A 13,670-nucleotide genomic window follows, 5' to 3' on the forward strand; every position below is an offset into this window, starting at 1 on the left:
CCCCGCCCTGTTCTCGGGGCGCCCCGGACCCTGCGCTGCGCGCCGCGCACCGCCCCCCACGCGGCCGCCGGAGCCAGCCGCCTCCCAGCGCCCGGCCGGGGAAATGGCTGCGGGGCTCCGCGCCCGGGTAGGACCCAGGCTTCTCGGAGCAGCCGCCGCCGCGCTCCCGGGCCGGGAGCAGCCCGAGCTCCCGCCCCCGTGCACCGCCCGCCCCCGGTGCTGCGTGTCCCGGTCTGTGCGGGGATCGGGGCCCCCCGGGCCGGGCCCTGCCCCGGGAGCTCGGTGCGGATGTAGCTTGAGCCCCAAGGCGGCGGGGGGGGGGGGTGAGCGAAGGCGGCCGGGCCGGGCCGGGGGGCTGCGCAGGGCGGCCGCGAGCGGGTGTCACTCGCTGCCCGTTTCTTCCCTCCTGTCTCCAGTGAGCTCCGTGTCGCCCAGCTCCCTTCGGCAGAGCCGCCCCCCCGGGCCCTGCCCAGCGCCCCCAGCCAGGAGCCTGCTCCCTCGCTCCCCCTTCCCCGGGACGGCCCCCGGCTGCCCTCGCCGCCCCTGCCCAGACCTTCCCTTCCGCCTGCCAGGCCTGGGCTCTGGGCCTCGGATCCAGCAACATGGCCCCTTCCCTAGGCCAGGCCCCGGCTTCTCCTGCATTGCCCGAGCTGGAAGGGAACAGCCCCTGCCGGGCACCAGCCCTCCCCTCCCGCGGCTCCCGTCTGCCCAGCTCTCCCAGGCCCTGCCCCGCCCCGGGCAGCGTGAGTGGGGAATGGGGTAAGAGCCCTTCCCCTCTAGGGAGCCGCTCGCCCCAGGGTGGGGGGAATGGCTGGCGCAGGGGCTGGGGCCTTTTCCCTCTAACGGGTCCTGGGTCCCGTGGGCCTCCGTGGCTAGAGACCAAAAATCGTGGCTGTTTGCTGAGTGGAGTCAGTTCTCTCAGTCCCTCGGAGGTTTAGATCCCCGGCGGTGCTGAGCGGGGCCGCGTGTTGTTGCAGGTGCCGGTGGCGTTTGAGGACGTCACAGTCTATTTCTCCCCGGAGGAGTGGGCGGCGTTAGCGGAATGGCAGAGGGACCTGTACTGGGACGTGATGAAGGAGAATTACGCGCTGGTGGCCTCGCTGGGTGAGGATCCCTGTCTTTGCAGCCGCACACATGAAAATCCCTGACTCGGAGAGACCAGCCCCAACTCACTGAGCCCAGCAGCGCCGCCGTTCCCCCGGGATCCCCGGTGATGCTGTCCCTGCCAGGCCAGGGCAAGGAGCACTGAGGGAGGGGTTTTCCCACGGGCTCTTAGGGGGGTGTCCTCCCTGAGAGAGGCAATCACGGGGGCTAGTTGGTGGGGAAGCTGTTCTCTAGGCTGGTGCAGGACTGGCCTGGTCCTCGTCCTGGCAGAGCCCAGCCCTGGCGGCCACGGGGACAGCGCTAACCCAGCCAGGCCTGGTAATGGGGTCCCGCCGGGGCGTGGCCAGAATCGCCAGCCCCAGGAATTCCGAAACCACCAGGCAGACCCCAGAAATCATGAGATTTGACAAAAATCTCCCCATTTTCAGGCCAAGCTCCATGCAGGGTGGGGTTGTCCTGCCCATGATGTTTTCAGCTCCTCTCCTCTGCCAAGCATGCAGGAGAACGTCGGGTTTGATGCTAAGGTCACGTGTGTTGACAGCACTGGGCGGCTGGGCCTGGCGATCTCCCAGACAGGCCTCGGGGCCCCGTGTTTGTTCCTGTGCCGTAGGGCCGAGGGCCTGAGAGCTGCTTCTGGCAGCATGCTGAGCAGGGGCCAGTTCCCCTCCCTGAATAAGCAGGGCGAGGTCCCAGCTCTGCTGCTGCTGTCGGGCAGAGCTGGTGTGCAGTGCCCGGGCACGGTGCCAGGGAGATACGGGAACAAGCACACAAGACGGGGTTCCCAGGGCAGGAGAGAGCAAGGCTGCACCGTGAATGGCCCCAGGGCTTGCGGAGCAAGAGAACTGGCGCCCCGCTGTTGTCACAGAGACCCTTGGAGCCTGGGGCTGCCAGGCAGCCTGTTCCGTAGGACGGAAGGGAACGCTTGTCATGCCATCTGCCCGTGGGGTCCACGTCCCAGCGCTCGGTGGCCACAGGAGACCCAGCTTATGATTCTCTTCCCACAAACAGGCTCTGCAGGCGCCGCAGTGGAGATCACCTGGAAGGCGGATGAAGATGAAGAGCCGAACGTTGGGGCTCCCCAGGGGAAGAGGGGGGGCGGAACCCCCAGCCTGGGTGAGTGATACCGAACTCCTCCCTGAGTTGCTCTGCTGTGGAGTGGGGAGGCCTGCAGCGCAAACCCCGCTGATAACTCCTCGGTGTGCCGGGCTCTGTGCCGGCGAGGAGTCGGGCACTCGAGCCGCTCGGACGCTCTGTGTGAGCCGGGTCGCTGGGAGTTCGCAGACACCGCCCCAGCCCTGCTCCTGCGGGGGACGTGTGCTCTGGGTCAGGCGTTCTGTGTGCACTGCAAACGTGCTGGGTTCAGTGCCCCGTTCGTCTGGGCCAGCCCGCCGGGGGTGCGGCTAGAGTGGGGAGATGGGTGTGTGCCGTTCAGTCACAGCCTGGCTGTCCCGGGGGACCCAGCCGGGCTCCTGGAGTCTCAGGAGCCGCTGGGCCTGAAGCGCTGTTCCCAGCTCCCCAGGCCGCTCCCCTCGGCCACGGCCACCGGCCCAGATCTCTGTGTTCTCGGGGCCAGCTACAGCAAAGCTGCCTGTGACCCCCCCCATGGGACGTCAGTAGTGGAGGAGGATGAGGAGGCAAAGCCCTGGGACCCTGTGTTCTGTGCCGGCTGGCTGGGCACCCCAGGGGCTGCCTGGTCGGGGACCCGGTGAGCTCAGAGGTGCCTGTTCTCTGGCTGGGCAGAGGTTCACGCCGACGTCCCCGGCCCACCAGCAGCTGCAGGGCCGGCTCCAGAGCCCAGCGGGGCAAGCACCCGCCTGGGGCGGCCCTTTCCCGGGGGGGCGGCAGGCTGGGCCGGCGGACCTGCCGCAGTCATGCCTGTGGGAGGTCCACCGGAGCCCCGGGAGCAGCAGACCTGCCGCAGGCATGACTACGGAGGGGACGCTCGGCCGGCGGCTCCAGTGGACCTCCCGCAGGCATAACTGCGGACGGTTCGCTGGTCCCGCGGCTCGGCTGGACCTCCCGCAGGCATGCCTGCGGCAGCTCAACCGGAGCCGCCGGACCAGCGAACCGCCCGCAGCTGCGGGAGGTCCAGCCGAGCCGCGCGACCAGCGGACCCTCCGCAGTCATGCCCGCGGGAGGTCCGCTGCTCCCGCGGCTCAGGGGCGCCTCCCGGGCATGACTGCTTGGGGCGGCCGAATTTGTAGAGCCGCCCCTGAGCAGCTGGATTCCAGCCCAGCAGGAGAGTCTCATTCGGGGCCCTCCAGCGGCTTCTGGTTTGTCTCTGCCCCAGCGGGCGAGACGTTACTGGCGTGGCCGGCCTGTCGGGTGACTGCACGTGGGCTGGGAGCTAAGCCCACCCCTCCTTACGGGACCCGGCCTTGTCCCAGGCAGGGTCACTGCTGCTCTGCAGGAGGGGTGAGTCCTGGCAGCTGAGTGAGCAGCCCTGCTCCGGCTGCGGGTTTGCCTCACCTCAGTCCCCTGTGACGGCCACTTGGTTCCGTCTGGCCCTTGTGTGACCTGTGGATTAACCTACTAGCCAGGCCTGGATCAGCATACAGCTCTGCCAGTGCCCCTCACTCCCGACCTGCAGCCCCCTGGTATCCCAGCCCTGGGCTCCCTCCCCCCTCACAGCTCTGTCAGTGCCACTCACTCCTGATCCACAGCCCCCCGCTATTCCAGCCCTGGGCTCCCCCTCCCCCCACAGCTCTGCCGACACCTCCCAGTCCTGATCCTCAGCTGTTGTACGGACAAAACTACACCGGATCTTTTCAGGGGGCAAGACAAAGATGCCACATTTATTATGATAACAATCTGATTTATGACCAATAACTAATATCTTACTCCTTACACACACACACACACACACACACACACACACACACACACACACACACACACACACACACACACACACACACACACACACACACACACACACACACACACACACACACACACACACACACACACACCAGATGTTTAGCAGTTGCTGCATAGTTACCAGTCCTGAATGTAGCTTGAGTTCGTGGCTTGATTTTGCAGCTTGGGTTCGTGGCTTGTGGCGGTAACTGGCCAGGAAAGCCGGGCACAAGGACGAGCTGGGTCTCTGCTGGGCCTGCACCGATGCTCTTCCATGTTGGCAGCAGAATGTTACCCTCCAAAGTCTCCCATCTCACCCATCCTTTTTGTAGGCTTCAGTCTGAATCCAGAGTCTGTAGGTCTTGCTGTGTCATGCTGCCTCTGGGTTTGGTGATTGATCACCCGTCAATTGCAGGCCTGACTTTCAGCCTGGGACCTGGCTTTGATCTTCCTTCTATTGCACCTTTTCTTTTTAGAGTGGACTCTGCTTACTTTGTTAGGGCTCTTGTTTGCATCTTCAGCTGGTGGGGTTTGAACTTTATTTCATCAGGACAGGCTGGGGCTGGAGGTTGATTCCATCATCCAGCCATACCTCAGTCACACAGCTAACCTAAACTAATAAGAGTACAGCAGGGTTTGCAAAAGTGAAGGTTGAAGGAAGCTTTTAGAAGATGGAGTGAGTGTTTTAAAATGGGGTTTGAATTACAATATGGCAAACAGTGAACAGAAGTTACAATGTAGGCAAGTGCAGTGAATGGTGAACAGAAGTTACATTAGTAAAGTGAACAATTAAAAACAATTTCATTGATCAGTTCTACATTGTCCCCCTCTTGATCCTTCAATCCAGGGGTATTGAATGGGTCCCACTTTCTGTCAGTGTTTCAAGGCAGAACCCACCTAACAGTTCGGGTTACTAATAGGACAATGATGGGATGAAAAATTATCTTTAGGACGGCTGCCCAGGTGGGCTGCTCCTACCACGCTCTGCCCCTGGAGCTATGATGATTACAGTGGTTGCTAAGGTCGGGCACAGGTGATCTTTTGCAAACAAACCAAACAACTATAACCAGGTGACTGTAACTAAACCCATTACAATTGACTAAACACCAGATAGAACCTACACACCAATGCAAACAATTATCGTTCTAATCATTGGGAATACAATAAACCCATCCCCATTACAGTCATTGGGTAGATTGACAAATAAAATGAGGCCCAAGTTTGATGCTGCAATAACCATCAAACAATAAAAGTTACTGAGCTCAGGACCTCCTTAAGCACACACAACAAATCAGCTTTTGTAGGAGGAGCACAGTTGTCATGCAAGGTTACGCTGATTTGGATTTAAACTAACATTTCGTTGCTAAAGTGTTGCAGAATCCCCCATTTTTAACAGTTGTTCTCAAGAGGTTTCTGGGGACCTGAAAGTTGGGGCCCTACAATTCTGGGCCAAGGTCTTACAGGTTAGGGGGCCCCAAGAACTCCCCTTCAGGGCTTGGGGAAGTAGAACCAGGTGCATAGAGGAAAATGTGGAATTAACAATACAAGCAAATGTAACTAACAATACAAATGTATCAATAGCAAAAATTAACAACAAAATGACTATTAGAGACTCTAACAAAAAATAAACCTGATGCACTGGGGACCAAAGTCTTCTGGACACAAGTGGTGATTGATTAGTTGGATGGACGTGGGGGAAGTAGAGAGCGGAAAAGACATTTGCCCTGTCTAGTGTAGTAACCCCTCTCTCTCTGGAGCCAGTGCCAGCACAGGACACCACTAGAGACAGACCCAGAACGGGCAACACAGAACACTGACCCCAGACTTTGTCGCAACACTATAACCATGGTATTTTATAACTCTTCAGCTAGTACCAGCTCTCCTGATGTTCTGGTTCAGAGTCTGAAAGACAGAAGCTTAGAAAATAAATTAGCACAGTGCTCCCACATGACAGACCCTGCTCAATCCCTGCCACAGCGTGTTTGGTACTTGGAGCTGCACAAATGCTAATTAAGTGGTGCATTTTTTGTGTGACTTTAGATTTTTTTTTCCATTTTAAAATCCCCAGCCACTTTGCCATGGCCTGGAGGCTGAGGCAGAAGCAGGCACAGTTGTTACTGTTGCAATGGCATTCTGGCCCTGGGAGGAGGAATCTACCCAAATATTCCCCTTTCCACTCTCCAGAGGAGTCCCAAAAATTTGCCCCTTCTGGGGTCTCAAATGTTCCTTCTTCTGATGTTACTGCTGCTGTAAGATGTGAGAGCTGCCTTAACAATCTGTACTCAACCTTAAGGGTTTGAGTTCTACAGACATTTTTATTTTTCTGCTTTTGCAGCAGAGGCTTGTAAATGTTGGTGCAGTTTTTTTTTATTTTTATATTTAGCCAGTTGAAGGAATACCTCACTACAGGTTTTCCATAGAAGCCAAACTGCAGCTGCTTCCTTTTCATTGGAGTTGAGGGTTTATATGTTAATAAGTACCTAATCAATTTTTTATTTTTTTTAAGGATATCTTTAGACAGTGTATTTTTTAAACATTTTTCCCAACAGTTGTGAGCAACGACCAACCACAACAAAATCAAACTGATAAATATCCAGCACTGTAACCCCTAATTCCTAAAAGAGCAGCTTACAACTTCTGAAATAGCAGTTTCCCTTTTTAACTCCTGAAGGAGCAACTTAACCCTCTCTGGGCCAGAGGGAGAGACACTTAGGCCTTGGCTACATTTGCAAATTTGCAGCGCTGCAGCAGGGTGTGAAAACACACCCTCTCCAGCGCTGCAAATTGCGGCGCTGCAAAGCGCCAGTGTGGTCAAAGCACGTTATTCCCCACAGGGAGGTGGAGTACGGACAGCGCTGGGAGAGCTCTCTCCCAGCGCTGGTGCTTTTGTTAGCCAAATAGGGCTCGTTTCTCCCAGGAGCTTACCTAATTACACCAAGGAGGCACGGAGAACAGAAAGACGAGTACCACACCCTTTATTGATCGGTCAGCTGAGCTGGTGCTCCTCTCGGCTAGTGCCAGAGAAAGAGACACACCTTTCATGGCCAAGTGGCCTACCTTTATAGCCGGTAACAAACAACTTTGCTTACGTCTTTTTATGTCATTTGGCTGACCTATAGACCCTGTACATGTATCTATTAAGAGATAATTGGGTACGCAGGATACATATATCATTTTGTGGTGGCTACAAGATACATACAGCTGTTGAGGATACATTTGTCATTCTGAAGGGGAAACAAGGTACATCTGTTGACCCTTTGTACTAAATATCTTGGAGACATACATGGGAACACAGCTGTATATACTTGGGGAGCCAACATATACTTGGCCCCCGGAGCCAAACAAGATAAGCAAAATAGCTGACATAGGTGAATACACATCCGTTGTTCTACTAAGTTCCTTAAGCTTTCCAACACTTTTACTACACTTAGCGCTTCAAAGCGCTGCCACGGCAGCGCTTTGAAGTGCAAGTGTAGCCATAGCCTAAGCCTCCCTCTGTATCACTCGGCCTACCACCACCGAGGGCTCATACACCAGCTATACAAATCCTTCCCAGGAGCAGAGCGAGAAGCGCCGAGTTCTCCTCTTTAGCTCAGTCTTGCTACGGCCGAGGGTGTCTGCACCTAGGGTTTTTCAGCGTGGAGCGAGGATCTCTAAGTTCTCCTCCTGTTGCCCGGCCTTACTACGACCGGGGATGTACCCACCTCCAATTATTCCCCCCCAGCAGTCCGGGGTGGAGAGAGGGATGCTAAACCTCTCCCCTGTTTCTCAGCCCTGCTACGAACAAGGGTGTATATACCTCTTAATTATAAACATTCTCAATGCATAGTATCTTACTATTTGAACAAGATTCAAACCTAAACTCCTGTTTCCTTCAGAGTTTGTGGTTAATTAACTGAAAGTTTACAGTCTTTTCCCTACAGTGCCAGGCTCACTAAAGCTGGCGGGTGCACACCAGTTTTATAATAACTGTGGATTCTATGCTTGTTCCCCCTTTGCATCCTCCACCAATAATGTTGTACGGACAAAACTACACAGGATCTTTTCAGGGGGCAAGACAAAGATGCCACATTTATTATGATAATTTGATTTATGACCAATAACTAATATCTTACTCCTTACACACACAGACAGACACAGAGAGAGAGAGAGAGAGACAGAGATGTTCTGCAGCAGCTGCATAGTTACCGGTCCTGAAATAGCTTGAGTTCGTGGCTTGATTTTGAAGCTTGGGTTCGTAGCTTGTGGCGGTAACTGGCCAGGAAAGCCGGGCACAAGGACGAGCTGGGTCTCTGCTGGGCCTGCACCGATGCTCTTCCATGTTAGCAGCAGAATGTTACCCTCCAAAGTCTCCCATCTCACCCATCCTTTTTGTAGGCTTTAGTTGGAATCCAGAGTCTATAGGTCTTGCTGTGTCAGGCTGCCTCTGGGTTTGGTGATTGATCACCCGTGGGACCTGGCTTTGATCTTCCTTCTATTGCACCTTTTCTGTTTAGGGTGGACTCTGCTTACTTTGTTTGGGCTCTTGTCTGCAGCTTCAGCCGGTGGGGTTTGAACTCTGTTTCATCAGGACAGGCTGGGGCTGGAGGTTGATTCCATCATCCATCCATACCTCAGTCACACATCTAACCTAAACTAATAAGAGTACAGCAGGGTTTGCAAAAATGAAGGTTGAAGGAAGCTTTTACAAAATGGAGTGAGCGTTTTAAAATGGGGTTTGAATTACAATATGGCAAACAGTGAACAGAAGTTACAATGTAGGCAAGTGCAGTGGATGGTGAACAGAAGTTACTTAATAAAGTGAACAGTTAAAAACAACTTCATTAATCAGTCCTACACAGCCCCCCGCTATTCCAGCCCTGGGCTCCCCCTCCCCCCACAGCTCTGCCGACACGTCCCAATCCTGATCCTCAGCCCCCGGCTATTCCAGCCCTGGGCTCCTCCTCCCCCTACAGCTCTGCCGACACGTCCCAATCCTGATCCTCAGCCCCCGGCTATTCCAGCCCTGGGCTCCTCCCCACCCCTGCTGGTGCCCCTGACCCACAGCCCCCTGCTAGCCCAGCCCTGGGCTTCCCCCAAGCTCTGCTGACACCCCTCTCTCCTGACCCACAGCCCCCATTCCAGGCTTGGTGTCCCTCAGCCCCGGCCTGGGGTTCCCTGTTCGGTTGCTGGCTGTGGGGGGGCTTTTCGCCCCCTTCAGCAATGGGACAGTTGTTCACCTGGGGAGCCCGTTACCGTGTGGCATGAGGTGGGCTGGGTGCACCTGGCCCTTCCCCGTCCTCTGCAAGCGGTGTCACACGCAGGGAGCTCGCGCCTTCGCTCCGGCCAGGTGGCCTCTCCCGCCTGCTCGGATAACGCGGTGCCGTTCTCTGCCCCACGCAGGCTCCGCCGCCGCCCGGCCGGACGGTTGGGTTGCAGCGAGTCACCGAGCTGGGCCGTGCGCCTGGGATGGTCAGTTTGTCTGGGCCCCTCGGTTCTCCAGGGTCCTCCTGCACCAGGGACAGGTGTGCGAGACGCAGAGCGACCTGCGGCCGGCGCAGGTAGGGAGCAGCGGGAGGGGGCCTGGGACAGATGTGCCAGGACTGGACGGTGCTTCCGGCAGTGCCCTGGGCTCCCCCACCCCGTCGCCTTGGAAACGCAGGCAGAGCCACGTTCCAGGCCGGTGTCCGGCTGCCTCGGTTCCCCGTCCCAGCGGCTGGCTCATTCTGCCATGCAGGGCAGCCAGTCGCGAGACTCGGCCTTCCCTGGCCAGGGACCTGCTGTCGGCTTGAGAGCTGGGGAGGAAGGGGCCAGTGCCATGGAAGCGTCTGGCTCCAGCGCCCCTGCGCTGCTCCCCCGGCTGCCCTCCTTCCCGGGGCCACCTCCGAGACGGGGGGTGGGGAGCGGAGCGGAGCCGGGCCCTCCTGGCTGCCTCCCTGGGTGGGTGGTGACTGTGTAGGGCCTGGATGCGGCTCCTCAGGACGCGCCGCGGGGGCGGCTTGTGCTGCAGGTGGCGTTCGAGGACGTGGTGGTCCGATTCTCCCCGGAGGAGTGGGCGGCGTTGGCCGAATGGCAGAGGGAGCTGTACTGGGCCGTGATGAGGGAGAATTTCGAGCTGGTGGCCTCGCTGGGTGAGGCTCCCTGTCCATCTCTTCACAGCAGCACAACTAGCCAGTTACCCCCGTCCTGCCCCCCACCCCGAACTCCTGGCAGGGGGCCCGTGACTGAGCAAAGGGCCCTGCTGCCCCCCAGCCGGTCCTGCCCTCCCACCCATGCAGGGCAGCAGCGTCACTCAGCCCCCAGCCTTGGGCACCACTCCAAGCCCGCCCGGCCAGCGCCCCATCTCTGGCTGGGCCTGGCCACTCCAGCGCTCCCTCATGGAGTCCGGCTCAGCACCTGGCCTGGCCGCCCCGCCTGGCGACCGTCGTCGTCCTTAGGCCCTGGGATCCATGACCAGGTTGAAAGGCTCTGCCCTGGCAGAGACAGAGACCGCGACCTCCTCCTCCCCTGCGCTTCCTGGGCGTTCCCCACTGGAAGCGACCGACCCGTGGGCCAGGCACGTCTTGTCACGGTTCCCCAGGGAACCCCTGCGCCCGTCGCTAAATGCCAGGTAGTGCCTGTTCCACCCTCCGTCGTGGCCTGAGCGTGGGGACAGAGCCGGGACCTTGGTTCACCAGCTCTGTCGTTCCGGTGCCTCCGGGGGTTACATTGGTGCCCATCGGTTTGCTCCTGGGTGTTAGCACGGCTGCGCCGGGGGCGCCTGGCCTGGCCTGGGAGCAGCCCTAGGGAAACGTACGCTCCGTGGCCTGGGGCTCCGAGCGGCTCGGGGGGGTCGATGCACCTCTAGCCAAACCCCCAGCTGTCCATGGGCCCTGTGTCCTCAGAGCCCCAGGACCTCGGCTCCCAGAGAGACCCAGGCACCGACTCTGCCGCCCCGGGGTAGCTGTAGCGAGCCCTGCAGGCGTGATCCTGCCCTGGCTCCGTCTCGCCCGGACGCGGGCTGAGGGGCCGTTCCCAGATGTCCTGCTCTGCGTGTCTGAGCATGACAAGTCTCGACGCCCCTCATGCCTGTGACCCCTCCACGTGCAGGCTCTGCGGCCCCCAAGCCAGAGAGCAGCTGTGACATGGAGCCAGGGGACGAGCCCCAGCGGGGGCAGGAGAGAGCGATTCCTGCGGCCCCCAGCATGGGTGAGTGATGCCAGGGGCTCGGCTCAGGGGAGGCTGGGAGGGGCCGGGGCTGGGGGTGGATGTGGGGTACGAGAATGGTCCTGTTTCTCAGTGGGGTGGGCTTGGATCTCCTCGCACGTGTCCTCCTGTCCTCCACTGCCTGGATTTCCTCTGTGCGGCTTCCTTCCGTCTCGTGGTGGCTGCAGCTCCGTCCTGCCAGGTGCGCGGGCTGCCTCCGGGGGGTCCCCCCCCCGCCAGATTCAGTCCCTTCTCCCCCCTGAGGTCCATAAATTCACCCCTTGCACCGAGCCACAGCCCAGCCCTGGCTGCCTCCTCCGCCCCCGCCCGCCCCTGTGCCCTGCTCTCACCCCCTGCCCTGCCCCACTCCCTCAGCACTGCCCCCCCGCCCTGCTCCCTCCCTGCCCTCCCGCCTCAATCCCTCAGCCCTGCCCTGCCGCCCCACTCCCTCTCGTGCTCGACTCTCTCCTTGGCTGTCCCGTTCCCTGAGACGGCGTCTGGGGCTGGGCTTGTTGCCCTGCGATACGGCGCTCCCGACGCGGCCGCAGAGCACGCCTCATCGCTGCTGGCTGCTCTCTCTGTGACAGCCCAGACGGGAAATGTCTCCTGCCCTTTCTCCTCCAAGCTGAATTCCCCTGATAATCTGCTGCGGACCCAGGCTCCTTCCCTCTCGGGCGCTGGCGGTAACGGCCGGTCTCTCTTTTTGCCCAGCAGGTGATGGAGTCTGGGCTGGGGCTGAGGAGAAGCGGTGGGGAGCCCAGAAATCCCTGGGAGGAGCAGCAGCCGTCCCAGCACCCCAGGGGAAGGCGCCGAATACCTGCAAAGACTGCGGGCAAAGCTTCTCGGAGCGGGGCCTCCTCATCGTGCACGTGCTGAGGACCCACCTCCGGGAGCAAAACCTGCCCTGCGGGGAGTGCGGGAAGATCGTATCCGGCCGGGGCAGGCTGGCGGCGCACCAGAGGGCCCACCTGCGGGAGCGGACCTTCACCTGCGTGGCCTGCACGCGCACCGTCGTCTACAACAAGCACATGGTGGACCAGGTGCGCCTGGAGCTGGGCGGAGGGAGGCCCTTCAAATGCACCAAGTGCAGCGACAGGATCATCCTGATGGTGGAGCCGCCGGCAAAGCGCGAGAGGGGCTCCTTCCCCTGCCCCCACTGCCCTAAGGTCTTCTCCTACGTCTACCTCCTGCAGCGCCACCAGCCGCTGCATGCCTGGGAGGAGGAGTCCTGCTCCAAGTGCGGCAAGACTCTCCAGCGGCGGAACGCGCTCGGCAAGCCCCGCCGGCGCCGCTTGGGCAAGCAGCCCGCCTCCTGCGCCGAGTGCATCCGGAAGGAGCGTCGGAAGAGCCCCGCGCCGGAGCAGACATTCCCCTGCGCGCAGTGCGGGCGGCACTTCACCAAGCGCAGGTCTCTGGCTACCCACCTCCAGGCCCACGCCCGCCCGCTGCTGCACCCCTGCGCCCAGTGCAGCCAGCGCTTCAGCAGCATGCGGGCGCTGCTGGCGCACCAGCGGGTCCACACGCCGGACAGGCTCTGCCGGCAGTGCGGCCAGGCCTTCGGCTCCAGGGAGGCCTGGGCCGCGCACCGGCTGGAGCACGAGCGGCAGAAGCCGTTCACGTGCACCGAGTGCGGGAAGGGCTTCAGGCGCAAGGACAGGTACACGATGCACCAGTGGCTGCACGCAGGCCCTGGGCCACTCGCCTGCCCCCAGTGCGACCAGCACTTCCGCCTGCCGCAGCAGCTGGAACGGCACCAGCGCCTCCACCGGGCGCCGAGAGAGGCCAGGCTCAGGACGAACGCACAGGCCTGCCCGGCCGGAGAGCTGAGCCCCACAGCTGGCCCCGCCACCCCTGCCGCGTGCGATCCTGGGCCAGGCGCCTCGCCGGCCTGGGCCGTGGTGTCCCCACCTGAGAAGTAGGGGGAACGAGGCCACGCCCCGGTGCAAAGGGCACGAGGCCTGGGCAGTGTCTGTGGCACTGTGTGTAGACGTGCATTAGAGAGTGGGGAGCTCTCGCTGTGCAAGGGCCTCTGGGCAGCCTGCGTGAGTGGGCTCAGACGGCTTCCATGGCCTGCCCTGGGGGTGACGGGATGGGTCCCTCGACTGCCTGTTCTGCCCATCCCCTCTGGGGCACCCGGTGCTGGCCGCTGTCGGAAGCCAGGACCCTGAGCTGGCTGGACCGTTGGTCTGGTCTCCAATGAGCCCCTGGCGCCCAGCCCTGCCGTGCAGCCCGGGGACGTGGTGGGAGCCCAGAGAGCAGGGCAATGGTAATACCAGGCCGTTCCCCCGGGGGCTGGGAGCACGGCCCTCCCTCCACCCTGTTGTAAACCCCCATGCGACTGACTGATCTGCAACGACTGAGCTGTGCCAAGCGCTCGCAGAACGGGGCTCTGGGCCAGGCTCCGCAGCCTCTCGCTGGGGATCGCCAGCCACCAGGCGTCCGGGGCCATGTGCGGGCATCAAACCCCTGCCAGGGCGCGGGGAGCAGAACCTGCCTTGGGGGCTGGTGTGGGGAGAAGGGCCAGCAGCAGCATTGGGGGCGGG

At 60.3% G+C, this 13,670-nt stretch overlaps 1 protein-coding gene across 1 annotated transcript; it reads left to right on the plus strand.

Moving 5' to 3' along the window:
• LOC123364424 (zinc finger protein 773-like) lies at positions 1 to 13,670 on the plus strand. Its single transcript, XM_045006553.1, has 7 exons — positions 1 to 127; positions 978 to 1,104; positions 2,113 to 2,217; positions 9,346 to 9,503; positions 9,953 to 10,073; positions 11,032 to 11,130; positions 11,842 to 13,670. The coding sequence occupies exons 1-7, from the start codon at positions 104 to 106 to the stop codon at positions 13,044 to 13,046; spliced, it is 1,839 nt and encodes a 612-aa protein (XP_044862488.1). The 5' UTR covers positions 1 to 103; the 3' UTR covers positions 13,047 to 13,670.

The sequence above is a fragment of the Mauremys mutica genome, chromosome 2 (genome assembly GCF_020497125.1).
Source record: "Mauremys mutica isolate MM-2020 ecotype Southern chromosome 2, ASM2049712v1, whole genome shotgun sequence".
NCBI lineage: Eukaryota > Metazoa > Chordata > Testudines > Geoemydidae > Mauremys > Mauremys mutica.